The sequence below is a fragment of the Drosophila persimilis genome, unplaced genomic scaffold, assembly GCF_003286085.1.
Source record: "Drosophila persimilis strain 14011-0111.01,24,50 unplaced genomic scaffold, DperRS2 tig00000732-arrow-arrow-pilon, whole genome shotgun sequence".
Lineage (NCBI taxonomy): Eukaryota > Metazoa > Arthropoda > Insecta > Diptera > Drosophilidae > Drosophila > Drosophila persimilis.
In genome coordinates this window covers 1,003,778-1,021,972 of record NW_020825345.1, presented here as the reverse complement: position 1 = coordinate 1,021,972, position 18,195 = coordinate 1,003,778, and the positions used below count along the sequence as shown (strand labels likewise).

Genomic DNA, 18,195 nt, shown 5'->3' with positions numbered 1-18,195 from the left:
GGGTGCGCTCCAGACTAGCGAATGTTGCGAAGGTTTAGGTACGCTCCGTGGAGAACCAAGTGCAGATGCGTACGTCACCTGATCTGCCAACCTTTTCCCAGCAGGCCATGCCCGCTCCCTTACTTAACTTGAAGCGCCGCTGAGCGTGCTTGGACCGATCGGCTAGCTCTGCATCACCAGTTCGATTTGGCTTTCCGACAGCTGGCAGCCTGGTGGTACCTCCCAGTCCTGTGGGATGGTTCCGGTTTATAGTGCGTACTGTTGTTGTTTCGGGTTGGGTCGTGCTTCCGGCTCTAGTGTCTACGATGTCATGGCCTTGCTCTTCTTCTTCCTCAGTTTTTCTTTTTCGTCTGATTACTGCTGTTACCTCTCCACACGTTATTGTTGCGCCTGCGTCTCTTAGAAAGTCCATTCCCATAATTGGTATATCTGGGCCTCCTGCCAATATTAGGAACGATTCCGTGGTTTCTCGTCCTCCTAGTTCTGTCTGGACGTTTTGTCCTCCTTATGCTTCCATCTGCTAGCCGTATTAACTTTTGTTCCTTATCTTCTATTCCTTCGTTCCTCTGCTTTGGGGCCGTCCGTTGACCATGCTTCTTGTGGCCCCTGTGTCGATGAACACTTCTATTACCGGTTTTCCAACCCTGGCTCGGCCCATGAGTTGAATGTCTTCATATATTAGGTTGGTTGTGTCACTAACCATACAGTAAATGCATTCAGTAAATGTGTCCTGCTCTGTTTGTTACATTCAGTAAATGTGTCCTGCTCTGTTTGTTTTAGGCCCTGGGGGTTTCGCGGGGCTGTTCCGGGCACGTTTATTTCCGTTATATATGGTTGTGATGCTGGCGTATGAAACAAAAAAATTGTTCGTTTGCTAAAGTTGCCTTCTGCTGATTTCTGTTGGTATCCTGGTATCCCTATCTCCATCAAACAAGTGGCATGATCTCTATTTGCTGAATTTATTAAAAAACTGCGATTTTTATGGTAAACTCTCAATAATTCGAATATCACGAATGGCATTTCTACGCGTTATCTACATTGACGCTTTAAATCTATAACGCGACTTAAAAAATACTGGAAAATATTGGAAAATACCAAAAAAAGGTATAAAAACATGCAAGGTGTGTGAGCTGAACCGCACCGTTGCAAGCGTATAAAAAAAGTATAAAGTCCAAAGAAATATTATCAATGAAAGCGTAGCCAAAACACCGCAAAATAAACAAAATGCTGGAGAAAAATAAGTATGTGCCGCGGGTGAACCAAGTAAGTCATGTTATCAATCTAAAGAGGAAACGAATCAATAATGGTTCCCTTCCAGATAGACGCAATTTCTCTTAACAAGGATATTGCCCGACTTATACGCGATAATCTGCTGGAGAACCTTCAGGCCATATCGGTGGGTACAAGTATTCACTAACATATTCCGTGGAACACCTTCAAAACCTCACTCTCCCTTAGCCTGTGCTATTCATCAAATTTCAACCAGAACTCGATTTGCTTATACAATCTGCGATTTGGTTTGGATCCGTTGGCAAGCGATGCTCCACATTTGGCCAGCAACTACTTGTCCTAGCCTACGATGCTGAGAAGCTTACTGTTTCCAGGCTGGTCCTCCACTTCGTCCTGACCGTCCTACCCGGCTATGTGAAGAGCTGGGAGGAGCGAAGGCTCGCACGGCGCGTGGAGTGGTTTAGCCAGGCCATAGCGTGGGCGGAGAACAGCGCCCTGGTTCTGAACATTCTCAACTACTTTCGGTTCCTCAAGACAGGACGGAAACCCACTTTAATCGACTATTTTTTGGGTTTGGACTATATTAGTCTACGAAATAATCAGCGACGCGATATTGGATACAAATACCTGACCCGTGAGTTGCTCTGGGGTGGATTTATGGTGAGTATTTTTGGAAAAGATTTATGGTTTCATCTTTGTAATTCTGCAATGCTCTTTCAGGAAATCCTGGGTCTAGTTTTGCCCATCATTAACTTCCGAAAACTACAAAGGCTGCTCAAGTCTTGGACTTCTGGGCAGCAATTTGGCGCCCGTCGGCGGGAGATGGACACCACGGAGCTTCTAGCACCAAAGATGATGGTGGGCACAACGTGCACCTATTGTGGTGAACGTCCCACGCTTCCCCATCATATGGGCTGTGGTCATATCTATTGTTATTATTGTATAAGCGCTAATGTTCTAACTGATGCCAGCTTTTGTTGCACCATTTGTGGTGTTCAATGTGTGAAGGATGGTGTCCAAAGTGTATAATTGTTGAGGATTGTTTGCATGCAATGGTTTTATACCGATTTTATACTAGTATTAAGCGAATAATGGGCTGTAAACAAATAATACAATATATATTTACCTTTCCGCCAAATTTTTTGTACAGTATTGGTAAATGTCACACAAACGGTGTTGATAGTCACAGAAAAAAATTTTCTTTTGCGCGGTCGGAAACCAATTGGCGGAAACTAACAACCGAATTTCAACCGATTAAGCACTCCTATAAACAATCAACGATTTTTAATTAAAGCACGAGAGTGTACTAAACCACGGCAAACTGCTGGTTATTTTAAAACTTTCCATTAAAACCAAAAAAAAAGGTAAGAACTTGCTCGTCGTGGACTGCGAGAAAAGCGCGCGAAAAAACTGCAACAGCTGTTGTGTACATTGGTGGCGCTGCCACACTGCAGAAAATACACGACTTAAAAAAATGTTCTTAAATTAATTTATGCCAAACAACCTAGTATAAGTTTAGATGCTAAGTCTAGCAATGAACTAGTTAGTCATAAGTTTAAAATTAGTTTGAGGCGTAATTTGTTGTTTTGCAATTTGGCAAAACAGCTGCCCATGGAAGTCCGGCAACGCCAGCACTTTGTTATTATCTCATTTTTTCTGCTGCGCATTTCGCCTTTGTCCGTTTTTAGAAGAAAACATTACGCCTAAACATACACTTAAGTTCGTCAGCAAAACCCAAGCATCTAAAAACTATTAATTTCGGTCTACATTGCGTAATTGCGATTAAGATTTCCAAGGCGTCACGCCCGCAAACAAGCGAAATTCAGGATCAAACAATTATATTGAAAATCTAAAACGGCCACAGCGGACAAATAGCTCAAAAATTACTTTGTCGCGACCCCACCAGCAACAAATTGCGTATATATTCGTGGGGCAGCAGCAACAGCAGCTGATTTCACATATCAAGGTCAGTAAGGTGGCGATTTGCAAACAAAAAAAAACCATCCGTAATATTAAAAAATCCGTCCGTCCAATTTGTAGAGAAGAATGCTCGAACTTGAGATTGTGCCCGAGAACTCGATGAGCTGCGATGCCTGGGAGTTTGTCCTGGGCATGCACTTCTCGCAGGCCATCTCCATCATACAGTCGCAGGTGGGGATCATCAAAGGTGTCCAGGTGCTATATTCGGATACAAATCCACTGGGCGTGGACATAATCATCAATCTGCCACAGGATGGTGTGCGCTTGATTTTCGATCCCGTTGTGCAGCGTCTGAAGACAATAGAGGTGTTCAACATGAAGCTGGTGAAGCTGAAATACGGAGGCGTCTACTTCAACTCACCCGAGGTGTTGCCCAGTATAGAACAGATCGAGCATTCGTTCGGAGCCACCCATCCGGGAGTGTATGATGCAGCCAAGCAACTCTTTGCCCTGCACTTCAGAGGACTCAGCTTTTACTTCCCTGTAGATAGCAAATTGCATTCTGGATATGGCCATGGGCTTGGCTCCTTGGTCTTCCTGAATGGTGCCTCGCCGGTCGTCTCCAAGATGTCTCTCTACGCTGGCAGCAATGTTGCGGAAAACCGTGCTCCTGCACTGCCCTTGGGCTGCTACCATAGACAAATGTATCTGGAATCGGCCACAGTTCTTCGCACTTCCTATGGCCACACCAAAGGCCTCAAGCTGAATCTCTTTACGGAGGGTTCTGGTCGTGCCTTGGAGCCACGTCGGCAGTGCTTCACACGAGAACTGCTCTTTGGAGACAGCTGCGAGGATGTGGCCACCAATCTTGGTGCTCCCAACCGCATATTCTTCAAGAGCGAGGACAAGATGAAGATACACAGCTCGAGCGTGAATCGACAGGCGCAGAGCAAGCGCAGCGACATATTTTTCAACTACTTCACGTTGGGCATCGATGTTCTCTTCGACGCTCGCACACAGACCTGCAAGAAGTTCATTCTGCACACGAACTATCCGGGCCACTTCAATTTCAATATGTACCATCGCTGCGAGTTCCAGTTCCAGCTGCAGACGGACCACCCGCACAGTGATAACCTCGATCTGATGACGCCCTCAAAGCAAGACTATGTGAATATAACTGCCTACACCAAATGGGACGAAATCAGTGGCTCGTTGTCTACGTCGGAGCGGCCAGTGGTGTTGCATCGTGCCAGCTCAACGAACACGGCGAATCCCTTTGGCTCCACCTTTTGCTACGGCTATCAAGATCTTATATTCGAAGTGATGCCCAACAATCATATTGCCTCTGTGACGCTCTACAACACAGCGCCGCCCCGGCAGCCCGCCCACTCCTGGCAGCAGCACAAAATGCAGGACATTCGTCTGACCGTGGCCTAGAGCAGAATGGTCGATCAGGTCACACGGTCGTCAATGCTACGTGGATGCGGGCTCTGTGATGCTTTGTGGAAGGGATGTCTTATCGTCTCGTGTTCTAATCTATAAGCTACAACAATGATCTAACCTAGGCATAAGCTAGATACATACAATATACATACGAGTATATAGTAATATGCATATATATAGATACATAATATATATAAAATTTCTATTGTAGCCTAAGCAAAACTCTTCAGACGACTCATCATCTCTGACCACGTTCATACTGCGGTATTCCATTGTGTTAAATCGATTCTATTCGACGCATAAACTGACAATTAAGTAGCCTCGTACTTTTAACAATTGCATGTCGTTAAAATATTTCAATACTTTTAAGCTCAAACCCGTGTATTTCTCTTTGAAAAAGAAACAAAAAATCAGCAAAAAAAATATACATAATATATAATTATAAGGTTTCGACAACAACATTTGATGGCCTTTGAGTTTCCTTTATTATAATATATAATAACTTATAACTTTATAAGTCAGATTTAACCATCGCTCTTAATTTTTGCAGTCGATTAGAATGTCAAAACAAGCCACAGATCTGGAAACTCCAGTGCCCCAGCAGACGGTAGTGCCTGCATTTGATCCCACGATCCTGCCGGACATGCTGCCCGTTTACTACAGGCGTCTCTTTCCGCATCAGCCGTTCTATCGCTGGCTCTCCTACGGACTCTGTAAGTGCACCCCCTCTAAAACGACAGCTCAAGAACTTAGCAATCCCCCAATCCCCTGTATTCCGTAGCTGAGGATGGCGTCTTCTGTAACCGGGAAATATCCTTTACCCTTCACGATGACATCTACATTCGTTACCTCTGCTTCGAAACCCAGGCAGAGCTGGAAAAGGAGATTTGCTCGCGAAATCCGTACAAAATCGACATTGGACCCGTGATGCACACCAGGCCAACGAACTTTCGCATAGTTCCGGGCGGTCTGACCCCCGTGCAACGCGAGCTAGTCTTCGATATCGATATGACAGACTATGACGAGGTCCGAACCTGTTGCTCGGGTGCCGAGGTGTGCCTCAAGTGTTGGAAATTCATGGTACTGGCGGCACGCGTCTTGGATCTCGCACTGCGCGAGGATTTTGGCTTCGAGCACATACTGTGGGTCTTCTCTGGACGTCGTGGCATCCATTGCTGGGTGTGTGATCATCAGGCGCGTCATTTGGACGGCCGCGGCCGCTATGCCGTGGCTGAGTATTTCAATATTGTAAGCTACGTAAATTTTATGGGCAGCAACTCGCCGAGATGTCAGCTAGGAGATCGTTCACATCACAGCTTCAAGCGTGCCTTGAAGATCATTGAGCCCCTGTTCGAGGAGATTATTATCGAAGACCAGAATCTCTTTGGCACGCCCAAGGGTGTCAATAAGCTGCTGCACATGATCCACGACGACGGAGCACGCACTGAGTTCGAGGGCTATCTGCAGAAAAGCCATGAGGATGGAGCCCACTCAAGGTTGATTTGGGAAAGCTTCATTAAGTATTCCAATTCCATGCGGACGTCGACGGCCAATGTGTGGAGTCGCAAGCTGAAAAACATTGTCCAGGAGGTGCAGCTGTGCCTGCTCTATCCGCGCCTGGACATCAACGTGACCAGGGGATTCAACCATTTGCTGAAATCTCCATTCTGCATACATCCAGCCACGGGCAAGGTCTGTGTGCCATTCAGCGTTAATGCCGTGGCCAAGTTCGATCCCACCACGGTGCCCACCATCACTCAACTGCTGCACGAGATCAATGCCTACGATGACAAGACCAAGAGCTATATGGAGGCCCCAGAGGACAAGAGTCGCATCAAGGACCACAAGAAGACCAGCATGTTCAAGGGCGTGGTGGTGTTTGAGGAGTTCCTGCGAAAGCTGGAACGCAGCAACAAAGAACGCACTAACGTCTTGCAGTTCTGAATAAAGGATTGATTTCAGTGCGGCTTTCGATGTTACTTTTATTTATGTATTATTATGATTAGGCTACCAACAATAAATAGACTAAACGATTGCATGTGAGCTCTCTCTCTCTCTCTCTCTTTTTCACATACAACTCAGCCGCACCTGCGGAACTACATTTCCGTCCTTGTCATTCCAGTTGACCTCAACCTCCAGTTGAAACAGTCCGTCCTCTGCGGCCGCGGGGCCAGGGAGGTTGGCCAATATCTCCTTGTCCCCAGCTCGTATCTTGAACAAGGATAGCTCATTCGGGCCATCGCCAGCTTCGCTCGACTGTGGCAGAGTTATTCTGATCTTTTGTGGCAATACGCTGCCCTTTCCCAGGACCAGTGTGGCATTCGCCTCATCGTCTCCGTGCCAAATGTACAAATCATCCTCGACGAGAACACAGTCGTCGGCCTTCTGCAGCTGCTGCTCGAGGGGATCAAGTAGGCACACAGCCTGACGGGCACATCCGATGGCCACCACTTCATCCGCCGAGTGGCTGTTGTGGAGCTTGGCGTCGGGGAAGCGAGAGGCCACAGCCGCCTGAAGCTTGGGGATCTGCATGGTGGCGCCGAGGAGGACAATGTGGTCGACGCGCTTCAACTCCGGACGCTTTTGTTGGGCCTGTTCGATACATTCGCCTAGCTGTTGCATTAGGTTGTTAATCACCGGCTGAATGAGGCTCTCGAAACGGGCCCGCGACATCTGGGCGTTGAAGTCCACGCCGTCCATCAGGGAGTCGATGTACAGTTGAGTGGAGGGCATCGTTGTAAGGGTATGCTTGCAGTTGGCGGCTGCTGTGCGGATCTTGGCGAGCGATCGACGCGACTCGTGCGGATCTAATTTGTACTTCCTTTTGAACTCCTCGCAGATGAACTGCACCAAGGCCTCGGTGAACTGGCGGCCACCGATGGCGAACGGGCCAAACGTGGCCAGCTCAATGAAGAAACCATTCTGTACGGCAAACAGGGCGAAATCGCTATACAGTCCACCGCACTTGATGGTCAAAACATGCTGGCGAGCCTGCAGCTCATCCTCGCCAATGTTATAGCCCAAGACGGCCGCCGTGGGCTCGGCTATTATCTGCGCAACGTGGAAGCCGGCAGTTTCAGCAGCGTCTGACAGCAGCTTGAAGGCCTCTGCGGGATAGTAGCTGGGTATGGATATCACGGCAATGGGAGCCTGATCCGCATCAGTATGATATTGATGGGCCAACTCCAGTTCGGCGCGCAGCAGCTCCATCGTGACCTGGTAGGCACTTAGCTCTTTGGTCACAATTTGGTCATCTTGGTCTTCCTTTTCAGAGGGCACCGCGTGCTCCATTCGAAACACGAGCTCCTCCTTGTCAAAGTCGCAGGGAATATCCTTCAGGGCATTTGAAAAAATCTCCTCGGTTAAGTGCTCCTTTGGCTGTAGCAGCTGGAAGCTGTGTGCCACCGCCTGTTTGGGCCGTGTGGCCATCTTCTGTTTGGCCGTCAGACCGCACTCAATTTCGGAGTCGCCATCCCACAGCAAACACGCTTGCGAGACACGATCGCCCTGCTTGTTCGCAATGACTTCAGCTTTGCCATCGGCCTTTACGTAAGCAATGCAGAGGGTGCTGTTGCCAATCTTGATGCCAAATCGCGGCCACATCGCGTTTTAGTTAATTGAGTCAGACAAATACCCGGAACCTTATAAATAATTTGGCAAACCTTACTTTAATCTAAATCACGCACGTTTTTTCCCGGTAGTGTTGTCAACAGTGTGACGGCGGACTTATCGATAAAATATACCGTCCGACCCTCAGAAATATACCGATATACCGTAAATATACCGTCGGCTCATTTTGGACCCCAAAAAATACCAAAAAGTATCAAAACTACCGTAAACGGTCACTCTGCTTGTCAAGCAGTGCTGTCAAACCATCGATAGTGGCGTCACTCGATAGTTTTGAATAGAATGATTAAAAAATCGATACTATCGATAGTGCCATCGATGGTTTGACACCTATATGTCCACTACTAAGAGGGAAATATGTAAACAAAACAGTTGGGAAAACTGCAGAATAATCATTAAAATCGACGCAAAACTATAGTAATAGAGGGTGTGAGGGATCCACTGAAGCTGTAGTGTCATTCAGACAGACGAGTATACCAAAAAGTCATCTGTGTAGTGGCGTGCAGAGGAGTCTGGCATTGGCTAACGAAAAATCTATATGCAAGGGTGCCGATCACATCCGCGACGGTAGCAAACTGTTGACCCCAGGCGCCACCCCACGAACACACAGAAGTAGGTCTTGTGGCACATACATGCGCATATATATGCAACGCAATCAACGCCCCCAAACCGTTCCGATTCGTCATCGATTTACGCGGTGGCCCAAGCGACACAATGGAATGGATGTTACTCCGTTGAAAATTAAACAAACCTAATTGATAGCGAACGAAAGCGAATGGAATGTTGCCCTTGGAGCAGAAATAGAAATTGATTTGTGTACCTGCTCGAAAATGCGCATTTCCTAAGTTGCGCTGCAGACTGCAAATAAAGAAACGCAGACGAAGACTCCACACAAACAGAAACACACACACACACAAAGGCAAGCGAAGAAAACCCTCGGCCCTACGGCAACCTTGAGCGGACACAATGGATGATAATCTCAGCACAAAGTCCTCGGAGTCCTCGATAACGACCAGCGGGGAATACGAAATAGTCACCGACAGCAATGTCGCCAGTCCCACGGAGCCGTCAAAGCGAACTGTGGCCCCGGAGCCAAAGGAACCAGGCGCAGGCAAGCCGCCCACCTCGCTGAGTGCCTTGGCGCTCTCCTCTCCCGAGGGAGGTGGTGATCGATCCCCCACGCTGGACATGGCGCACAATCGCAACTTGAGCGATATTCAGCACGAGATGACGGACGCCCTGCGGGACCTGGAGCTGGAGCGAGGTGTAGGTGAGTACAGCGAGAACTGAAAGCATAGAAATTCCCAGTCTGCCAGACACGATCCGCTCCGACAGCTGTGCACACACGCTGGCTGAGCGCGCTCCAAATTGGAATTGAAATTTAAGCGAGTCGATAGTAAGTAATGCCAGCCAGCTGCAATCTTATCTATGTAAGCTTCGGTACGCCGATGGTAGAGGGTGTCATGGCAACAAATAACAAACAAACGTTCTGTAAACCCCATAGCACATAACACATAACAATTTCAATACATTTCAGTTCAATTATTGTTTCTCGACTTGCGCACTTTTCTCGTAATTGTCAATTAACATTTAAATTTTGCAGCTGCCGGCGATAAGACTACGACCCAGCGAGTCCCGAATCATCAGCAAAAGTCTCTGACACTGCCATTAACTGGCACTGTCACTGTCACTGGCACAGACCCCGAGATGCGTTTCCCCTGCAATATTTTTACGCCCAAGAGCGAGGAGGCTGTGGACGATGCCTCCCACTCCGATGCACACAATCGCGTAGGCCATTCTGTGTTCTATGACTGCATTGATGCGAGTCCCGCCTGCGTGGAGGAGAAGCAGGATGCCATGAAGCCGGAGAAAGGCGATACAACCGACGAAGAGGGTGAGTTTTTGTGCCACATAGACAATGCTCTACTTTACATATATAAATCCATTGTAACAGTGTCAGAGATCGATCAGGGCTGTACCATTTTTTCGGGTGTGACCTACCTGGGTGCCGCAAACATCAATGCACCCAAATCCGAGACAGATGTCTACCGCATTATGAACGAGCTGAACAGTGGCTCAAAGTCCGTGGGACTGAAGATAACTGTGAGCATTCCCATCTGCTCTGATGGTCTGGTCGTGTGAGTAGAAAAAGGAGTTTCCCCAAAAATATGATTCATTCAAGCTAGGTATTTCGCTCGTTTCCCTTTCCAGCCTTCATGATGCGGAGAGCAATACGATTATAGCTACCTACGAGATATCCAGCATTATTTTATACTATCGCGGTCCCGTGGATACGGCGGAGAATGGTTGCTTTGCCTTTACCTGGCTGCACGGAGATGCCCTTTTCCAATGCCATGTGTTCCGGTGCCATATACCCGAGGCGGTAAATCAAGTGAGCGGTGAGTCAGATCAGATCATCTTCAGCACGGTTTTTGGCATGATCTCATTCGCTTATTTGCATTAATCTGTTTCCAGCCTGCTTCCAGAAAGCATTCCAGACGTATCCGCCCAGCATGAGCTGCAGCCTCACATCGGCCGTGGACATGGCCAACTCTGTAACGTCGGATGTGAGCGGTAACCCCCTTAACACGGCTGGCTACGAGTTCATCGTCTCCCTGGAAATACGCGAGAAGGTGGCCAAGAACTCCTATGCTGCAGTCCCCCGGGATCGGGGCTGCTTCAAGCTGCGAGCCAATACGGATAAAGAAGTATGCATTACCGTAAAGCAAACGCCCTCCAACGTACTCCAGCCCCTGTACATTGAGCGCTGCTTTGGCGTGCTCGTGGCCCCAGGCAAACTGGTGGTCCAGAAGGATATGCATCTCATTGATCTGCTCAACATGGGCTACGTGACAGCGCCAGGTGTACCAGCAGCTGGAGCAACAGCAGCAGCAACTGGAGGAGGAGGAGCAGCAACGGCAGAGTCCGAGAATGCCCTTGCGCTAAATTCTTGCCTGCCCTATGCCATACGAGCCGAGTGGAAGGCCCAGGAGAAGGCCTTCGAGCAGCTGAATCTGGAATCGTCCAAAACCAATCTTACCGTGGCCGTGGACATTGTGATGCGTGGCATCCAGGAGCCAGTCCGGTTCGTGATTGAAACCCCAGTGACTATACAGTCGGCCAGCGAGATGCGCATCATGGATCACTTCATATCCAAACGCCCAATGACGCTGCGCTTCTACTTGCATCTCAAGCGCACCGATGAGCTCAATTGGAAGGTGAACAGCATAGATCCCTCGGAGGAGATCACGGAGCACCCGGGCCAGCAAGCAGCATCCTCGTCCCTGCTTAAGATGGGCATGAACAATCTTTCGCGCATTGTGCGTAGCACGTCCATTGCCTCAATCGAGGATGATTGCCCCACAGACTACAGCAGTGATGGCGATGAGCCGCTCCTGAGTGGCACTGGCGAAGTATCCAAGGACTGCTCGCAGGATACACTCGATGAATGGGATCCCATTTTGCGGGAATGGGACAGCGAAAAGAGGCCCAAGAATCTGGCTCCCCTTGTGCGTCTCGGTGTCCCAGAGGCATTGCGTGAGAAGATCTGGCAGAAACTGGCCAGTGTCGAGGGCAAGGTGGAGATGAACGACATGTACAAGATCCTGATCACCAAAGTTAGTAGTTTTCGAGCCTATAAAGGGAGTAAATTCAATTGTAAATCTCTTATAGGAAACCAAATGCGAGACAGTCATCCAGCGGGATATACATCGCACTTTTCCGGCGCACAAATGCTTCAAGGAAACCGGCGGTTCTGGTCAGGATGCGCTCTTCAAGGTGTCCAAGGCATATGCTGTCCATGACAGCGAGGTTGGCTATTGCCAGGGCCTCAGTTTCATAGCAGCCAGTCTGCTGCTTCATGTGAGTAATTTATGAAAATAGGGAAAGCAATCGAACAGCAATCAATAAATGTTGGCTCTCCCAGATGCCCGAGGAAGATGCCTTCTGTGTCTTGGTCGCACTAATGTATGACTACGGGCTTCGAGATCTCTACAAGGCAGGGTTTGAGGTTCTGTATCTGCGGCTGTATCAACTGGAGCGGCTCATCAAGGATCAGCTACCCAAACTGTATGAGCATTTCACGGCCTGCGGCATTGAGACGCACATGTACGCCTCCCAATGGTTCCTCACTCTGTACACGGCTCGCTTTCCGCTCTGCTTTGTATTCCACGTACTGGACGTATTCCTACTGGACGGCTTGCCTGTGCTCTTCCAGGTGGCTGTGACACTGCTGTCAATCTGCGAGTCCGACCTGCGCCAGCTGGATTTCGAGGGCATACTCAAGTACTTCAGGGTAACGCTCCCCAAGAAGTGTCGCAGCTCCATTCAGGCGCGCAAAGTGATGAAGCAGTCGTGCGAGAGGAAGATCAAGAAACTTAAGCAGTACGAGGAGGAGTTCTTGCTTAAGAAGCAGCACAAAGAGCGCCTGGAGAAGGAAGCGCAGATCTATGAGAACCGGTTCGGCGAGGAACGCCGCAAGCTTCAGGGGGAGATAGATACGGTGACCCAACAGCTGACCGTGGCCAATGAGCGGGCCGTCGATAAGGAGAAGAAGCACACCGGCATCATACAGGAATACAAGCAGATCATCCAGCGTCAGGAGCAGGACATGAACACGCTCAGTGAGACGTTGAGCAAGGTCATGGTGAGTCTTTGATAATGTATCGCAAAATATCTAACTAATGGAATCCTTTCCATCCAGCAAACGGTTTCCAAGTGCCAGCATTGCCTGCAACAGATCGATGGATTCGGCAACGATAATGCCAAGTCCGGCGAAGGCCGCTCTAACCGGCAAACGGATGCCATGCGCAATGCCAATGAGCCGCCTCTGGGTCCATTGGATCCACTCAATGCCGCCTCCCATCGAATACGCGAACTAGAACTGGAGCTGGCCCAGGCCAAACTGGCGCAGGTGGAGGCCGAGTGCAAGAACCAGGATCTAAACCATCAGCTCAACAACACACTCAGCGAGCTGCAGACCAATCGCAATAGCTGGCAGCCGTGGCTCTCCAAGACCTTCAACACTCTGCAGGAGAAGGTGACCACCCGAAGCGGTAATCGGGACAATGGCAGTGGCGGACCTACGCCCACATTCCAGTCGTACATGGGCCAGCCACCGACCACTCTCAGCGAGGCCAGTTCGCCCAGCGGCAATCAGGTAACATAAGGATCACAGAGACCCATCCATGACAGGACGAGCGCTGGACCGTGACCAGTTTTTAATGTATAATTTTGTTCATGTATAATTTCTTTAATCTTTAAGTTGGGGTGTTCTCCTGGTATTTATCTCTCGGGGGATACCATTGGGAATACCCTCTCGCATTGCCTTTTTCATGTTTAATTTATGGCTAAACCAGCACACACCCCATGACACATACGCACAACTTTAAAGAATCTTACTTTGTAGCCATATCTGTTGACTATATCGAAGCACTGACCCCCCCGCTTACGCTTACCTGCTGTTTCTGTTTAAACCTTGTTTTTTCTTCTTATTAATAGTATTGATATTTTTGCTGCTGCAAATAAAACCCCTATGTATATACACATATGTACGATATATTTAAAGAACCTCTTACCATACTTGACTCTGGATTGCTGCCCTGCACTGGATCAGGAGTATAAGACATTTGCATTTGCCTCGGTGGGTGGATCACCGAAGCTGCCCAGCAAATTTCAGGCCACCAAGCTGCGGAACAGCATCGACAGCCTAAGGAACATTGTAGTTCCGCTGGAGACGGGCAAATCGCTGGCCGAGAATCTCAAGCAGCAGCTGCAGCAGTAGCAGTAGGAAATCGGAAAATATATAGGGATATGTATGGATCGTGGATCCTGGCTAGCAGGCACCTCCACATAATTGACTACACGCCTTGGTATTATTTATCATATTCGTCTATATATACACACATATATAGTATACATACATACAAGTGTGAATTTTTTTGATTTCTACGATATATATGCGAGAATTAGATTTTTATGGTTATTTTGCACCTTTAAGGCACCTTAAAAGTCCCCAGATAATATCAAACTGTGGCCTACACAGTTTGACAAGCACTGGCCGAAGCTACACGTCTAACGCTATAAATGAATAAAATATGAAGTAAAATGCTAACTTTCTGTGTAATCCTTTACTCACACGTGGATTTGGACCACTAAAAGTACATATACATATACACATATCATCATTCCCACCAGATCCCACCCTGAATCACACCAGGGACATAATACTATCGTTCCATTTCGCTAACCCATTCCCATCATCATCTTTTTATATGAAGAACAAACGCTGTATTCCTTCGCTTCGCTTCTGAGGAGTGGACACCGCCATGGCCGCATAGTTCATCAGGAGATCGGCCGACGAACTGCGCTGAATGAGGCGGCGTCTGCCGGCACCACGTGCATTGCTAAAAGATCGACTTCTCACATGGCCACGTCGTCGCTTGGGCCGCTGGGAGACGGTTCCAAAGCAGGACACATGCTGCTCTGCCTCACTCTCGCTCTCGCTCTGAGTGGGGGGCATCGTTTGCTCCGTCATGGGGGACTGCAGCGTTTGATTGGAGCCATCCACATCCGGCGTCACCGTATGAGATTCACTCTGATCTCCTGCTGCTCCAAGGCGGGCCCGTTTCCCGATGCTGTAGCTGGAGGGATCGCGGGAGAGCTCGGAGCCAAAGTTGCTGCTGCTGCGTTCGTGCGGCATATTGGTGCCGTAGCTGAGAAAGTCCGGGTACGGCAGATGCAGCTCGTGGGCAGCCGTGAACGCCTCGGGCGTGGAGAAGGTGTGCCGCAGTCGTTGCACGCGATAGCTCGGTCCATGCGGCGTCTGATGCACCAGCAGCCAGGAGCGCTTCAGATACGTGTGCTCGGTGCAGTTGCTCGCCTGGGTCTGTTCCTGGTTCTGATACTGATTTGGATTCTGGGCGGAGGTGAGTGGACTGCCGAGCGTGGTGGAGGGCAGGCCTAGAGTGAGTGATATGTTGAGAGAGTCATCTCCGTCTCGGAAGGCGCCGTCGGTGCCGTCGTCCGCCGCACTGTTGGGCGTCGTTGGCTGCGCCTCCGCTCCCCCAGCGGCTGAGGGTAGTTCACGCCCATCGGATAGCGGTGGCGGGCCCGTTGAAATCCCCACGGATTGGTGCGTGGTTGGGCGTGGGTCCGCTGCGGCTGCCGGGCCAGACGCGCCTGCAGAGCCTGCAATTTGGATTCTGTGGGTAAATTAGCCACTGCAAGGGAGGTGTTTCTGGGGATCGGATCACCTACCACAAATTGCCGTGGCCAAAAGCACCCTCTGGGCCATCTGCTGGCTCTGCTCTGCATCCTGCGTGGTATCCGTGGCGGCCACGGCATGGGTCATGGCCGCCGCAGAAGTGCTGGGCTGATCCTGATCCCTGTCCAGGCTGCAGCTACGTTGCAACGGTAGCACGGACTGCATTGTGCAGTTACTGGGAGCCCGATTGCAGCTTCGGTCCCGGTGCTGGCGACGGGGACGACGCTGGCGCCGCGGCTCGCGCAGCTCCTGTTGCATCCCTATTTTTATTACCTCCTCGTAATCGGGCGGGGCTTCGTAGCTGGGTGGCTCGTCGGGCGTACGATCCTCGTCCTGGCGATCCAGGAGCTCGCTTATGGTCTGCAAGTGACTCTGGAGCTCCCGCTGGTGCCGCGCCCTTACGCCCATCCTGTACAGGATCACCATCCAGCCAGATAGGACGCCAAAGATCCCCAATGTGCTGATGATGAAGATGCCCGTGGCTGTCTTCAGATCCGGATACTGGTCCATCTTCGGAAAGTAGTAGTTGGGCTTGTGGGAGTACCAGCGACGATCGTGGTGCAGATGGGCCCAGTCCTCCTCGCAGGTCTCCGGCTCATCGGTTCCATCGCCGCAGTGATCGAATCCGTCGCAGTGCAGCCGAATGGAGATGCAGTGGTTATTCCCGCACAGAAACTCGGAGCCGATATAGCAATCTGCGGCACAAAAAACATTAACAATCAGAAGGAGGGTTCTCTCGTGGTACTCACTCAAATAGTTGAAAACGCTGTAGACAATGGCCAGCTTGGAGGGCATCCCGAAGACCCCTCGTAGGCGTATGTAGTACCCAGTGAGGATGGGGGCTATGTGGTTCTCCTTGCTCAGCCCGTTGTTCGGCCACATCACATTCTCAATCTCTACGCCGTCGGAGGTGGTCCCCTGGCGTATAGTGAGCTCTGAACGCGCTGCCATTCCATAGAAGTCGTCCACCCGCAGTGAGATGTGGGTCTTCATCATCATGTAATTGTTGCCGGGCTTGATGATCCAAATGCAATCGAAGAGGCGCACATCTGTGGCATTCTCGATCATGTTCATCATGGTGATGGCCCCACCAGGTCCCGTGACCATGCCACCACAATCTGGGGATAAGGAATGTATGAAAACCTATTCGTTTTTAGGTAACAGTTCCTAGAGAATCCCATGCCATACAAGATTATGTATGACCAGCAAACCTTTGTGCTTCCCAAAGACCCAGAATCGATTGTGTTACCCAACTGAACCGTGCAAGAGTCTCACCTAGTTTCCACTTAAACGCTCGCATTGACATTGATATTCGTCAAGTGGCCCAAACAAAACATAGCCCCTATAGCACCACCCCATTCCAACGACCACGAACCGAAATCAATATGACAATTGCCTGCAGACCTTCAAGTGCCCAACTAATCCACCAATTATCCCCCCGTTACCCAACCAACCACCCACCCACAAGACACACAAAACCACTGACCACTCACCTGTGTAGGGCACTAGGCGCTCCTCCTTGATCTGCTTTGATGAGACGAAGCTTACCTCGGCGCGGAAGCCAACGCCTGTGGCAGCATTACCCCGGAACTGCAGCAGCAAGGACTTGCCACTGCTGATTGTGATGGGTGGCCGAAAGTGCTCGCCCGTGTATGAGTCCAGCATCTGGCCATTGGAGTCGAATATCTCGAGGGTGGAGGAGAGGCCAAGCTGAAAGTCGGTAAAGTCCAGGCGCACCTGGCAGTTGTCCGCCTCGCAGGTGAGGATGTGCTCGATCCCATAGTCCCTGGGATACGGCATGGGGAAGTATGGTGTGGATATGACCTGCGGCTGGTACTTGGGATTCCCATTGCCCACGATCGACTGCTTGGGCGAACCACTCACAATCCTCACGTTGCCTAAGGAAATACTAACATTGAATCATCCCTCAGGATATAGGACTTCCTAATCAACTTACGTTCGGAGAAGTATTGCAGGGAAAAGACATGGGCATTGGTGGCTCTGTAGAAGAACTTGAGCTGCAACGTCCGTGTCTTGCTCCGGAATACCTTGCCATCGCCACAGAACTCCTGCCCAGAGATGGTTGAATCGTAGGGTGGCTCCGAGAACTGGATGTGCTCACAGGGACACATGCTCGACTTTCCGCCCGTATTGCCGCAGCTCTTCGAGAAGTTGGCATAGGTGAAGGTCACTCGGATGACGCACTCGGCGCAGGTGACCAGCTCCAGGTTGCACTGGTACCACACGTCCCCAGCTACGGCATCGCTCTTGAATCCCAGCGGAGCGCTCTACGAACGATGGATGTTGATCTGATCTGATCGGATCTTGGCTCTGAGAACTGCACTCACTCTATACGCCGTATTGGTCACATTGCGAGCATGCAGTTCTCCTGCAGGGCTCCCCAGCTCGAGGAAGTGCCGCCTGCCATCCCAGTGATTGCAAATATCCAGATCCCGGTAGCTGGCACTGGCTGGATAGGCATCTCCCGGCCAGCACAGCAATGTCGCCACATACGCCAGTAAGTAGCCATAGGCCACGTTTTGGGCTACCATCGCGCGATGGTGCTGCTCCTCGTCCGTATCAATGATGACTGGCCAAGTGCCGACACAAGACTGTGGGCCAGTGTGCTGCCAAATCCAATAAGGCCTGGTACTGGGACCTACTGAGAAGCCTAACAAGTGGGCTACATAACCATAACGAGCCCTGTGTGG

At 50.0% G+C, this 18,195-nt stretch overlaps 6 protein-coding genes across 8 annotated transcripts; 4 read left to right on the top strand and 2 right to left on the bottom strand.

Annotated features, from left to right (window-relative positions):
- The first annotated feature begins 1,172 nt into the window (after positions 1 to 1,172).
- On the top strand, positions 1,173 to 2,362 carry LOC6601206 (peroxisome biogenesis factor 2). The gene is made up of 4 exons (XM_002026266.2): positions 1,173 to 1,263; positions 1,319 to 1,396; positions 1,459 to 1,890; positions 1,951 to 2,362. The coding sequence occupies exons 1-4, from the start codon at positions 1,225 to 1,227 to the stop codon at positions 2,257 to 2,259; spliced, it is 858 nt and encodes a 285-aa protein (XP_002026302.1). The 5' UTR covers positions 1,173 to 1,224; the 3' UTR covers positions 2,260 to 2,362.
- Positions 2,362 to 6,631, top strand: LOC6601208 (DNA primase small subunit). 2 transcript variants are annotated; one of them, XM_002026268.2, is made up of 3 exons: positions 2,362 to 2,594; positions 5,144 to 5,306; positions 5,375 to 6,631. In XM_002026268.2, the coding sequence occupies exons 2-3, from the start codon at positions 5,153 to 5,155 to the stop codon at positions 6,535 to 6,537; spliced, it is 1,317 nt and encodes a 438-aa protein (XP_002026304.1). In that variant the 5' UTR covers positions 2,362 to 2,594; positions 5,144 to 5,152; the 3' UTR covers positions 6,538 to 6,631. The 2 variants fall into 2 exon arrangements, with proteins under 2 accessions (XP_002026304.1, XP_026848069.1); XM_026992268.1 differs by lacking the exon at positions 2,362 to 2,594 and adding an exon at positions 3,149 to 3,196.
- Positions 3,135 to 5,025, top strand: LOC6601207 (UPF0183 protein CG7083). Its single transcript, XM_002026267.2, has 2 exons — positions 3,135 to 3,196; positions 3,271 to 5,025. Exon 2 carries the CDS (start codon positions 3,277 to 3,279, stop codon positions 4,585 to 4,587), a length of 1,311 nt encoding a protein of 436 aa, XP_002026303.1. The 5' UTR covers positions 3,135 to 3,196; positions 3,271 to 3,276; the 3' UTR covers positions 4,588 to 5,025.
- LOC6601209 (heat shock 70 kDa protein 14) lies at positions 6,556 to 8,269 on the bottom strand. The gene has a single exon (XM_026992267.1). It carries the CDS (start codon positions 8,194 to 8,196, stop codon positions 6,661 to 6,663), a length of 1,536 nt encoding a protein of 511 aa, XP_026848068.1. The 5' UTR covers positions 8,197 to 8,269; the 3' UTR covers positions 6,556 to 6,660.
- Positions 8,270 to 8,592: 323 nt separating this feature from the next.
- On the top strand, positions 8,593 to 14,332 carry LOC6601210 (rab GTPase-activating protein 1-like). The gene is made up of 9 exons (XM_026992293.1): positions 8,593 to 9,490; positions 9,824 to 10,114; positions 10,175 to 10,358; positions 10,432 to 10,619; positions 10,696 to 11,837; positions 11,893 to 12,081; positions 12,146 to 12,865; positions 12,923 to 13,378; positions 13,835 to 14,332. Exons 1-9 carry the CDS (start codon positions 9,187 to 9,189, stop codon positions 14,000 to 14,002), a joined length of 3,642 nt encoding a protein of 1,213 aa, XP_026848094.1. The 5' UTR covers positions 8,593 to 9,186; the 3' UTR covers positions 14,003 to 14,332.
- LOC6601211 lies at positions 14,322 to 18,089 on the bottom strand. Of its 2 annotated transcripts, none has more exons than XM_002026271.2 (6): positions 17,833 to 18,086; positions 17,442 to 17,772; positions 16,978 to 17,382; positions 16,234 to 16,602; positions 15,478 to 16,179; positions 14,322 to 15,408 (listed from the first exon to the last, which is right to left on the bottom strand). In XM_002026271.2, exons 1-6 carry the CDS (start codon positions 18,034 to 18,036, stop codon positions 14,489 to 14,491), a joined length of 2,931 nt encoding a protein of 976 aa, XP_002026307.1. In that variant the 5' UTR covers positions 18,037 to 18,086; the 3' UTR covers positions 14,322 to 14,488. The 2 variants fall into 2 exon arrangements, with proteins under 2 accessions (XP_002026307.1, XP_026848095.1); XM_026992294.1 differs by having other exon boundaries at positions 15,117 to 15,422; positions 17,833 to 18,089.
- Between the last annotated feature and the right edge of the window lie 106 nt (positions 18,090 to 18,195).

What these genes read in the sequence shown, in the direction of transcription:
- LOC6601206 (XM_002026266.2), top strand. Translation starts at nt 1,225, where the DNA reads ATGCTGGAGAAAAATAAGTATGTGCCGCGGGTGAACCAA. An exon ending in ATGTGCCGCGGGTGAACCAA is followed by an intron (nt 1,264 to 1,318) that starts GTAAGTCATGTT and finishes GTTCCCTTCCAG; the next exon opens with ATAGACGCAATTTCTCTTAA. An exon ending in AGAACCTTCAGGCCATATCG is followed by an intron (nt 1,397 to 1,458) that starts GTGGGTACAAGT and finishes ACTCTCCCTTAG; the next exon opens with CCTGTGCTATTCATCAAATT.
- LOC6601207 (XM_002026267.2), top strand. Translation starts at nt 3,277, where the DNA reads ATGCTCGAACTTGAGATTGTGCCCGAGAACTCGATGAGCTGCGATGCC.
- LOC6601208 (XM_002026268.2), top strand. Translation starts at nt 5,153, where the DNA reads ATGTCAAAACAAGCCACAGATCTGGAAACTCCAGTGCCCCAGCAGACG. An exon ending in CTGGCTCTCCTACGGACTCT is followed by an intron (nt 5,307 to 5,374) that starts GTAAGTGCACCC and finishes TGTATTCCGTAG; the next exon opens with CTGAGGATGGCGTCTTCTGT.
- LOC6601209 (XM_026992267.1), bottom strand. Translation starts at nt 8,196, where the DNA reads ATGTGGCCGCGATTTGGCATCAAGATTGGCAACAGCACCCTCTGCATT.
- LOC6601210 (XM_026992293.1), top strand. Translation starts at nt 9,187, where the DNA reads ATGGATGATAATCTCAGCACAAAGTCCTCGGAGTCCTCGATAACGACC. An exon ending in GGAGCTGGAGCGAGGTGTAG is followed by an intron (nt 9,491 to 9,823) that starts GTGAGTACAGCG and finishes TAAATTTTGCAG; the next exon opens with CTGCCGGCGATAAGACTACG. An exon ending in CGATACAACCGACGAAGAGG is followed by an intron (nt 10,115 to 10,174) that starts GTGAGTTTTTGT and finishes CCATTGTAACAG; the next exon opens with TGTCAGAGATCGATCAGGGC.
- LOC6601211 (XM_002026271.2), bottom strand. Translation starts at nt 18,036, where the DNA reads ATGGTAGCCCAAAACGTGGCCTATGGCTACTTACTGGCGTATGTGGCG. An exon ending in TGACCAATACGGCGTATAGA is followed by an intron (nt 17,773 to 17,832) that starts GTGAGTGCAGTT and finishes CATCGTTCGTAG; the next exon opens with AGCGCTCCGCTGGGATTCAA. An exon ending in CAGCGTTTTCAACTATTTGA is followed by an intron (nt 16,180 to 16,233) that starts GTGAGTACCACG and finishes TTTGTGCCGCAG; the next exon opens with ATTGCTATATCGGCTCCGAG.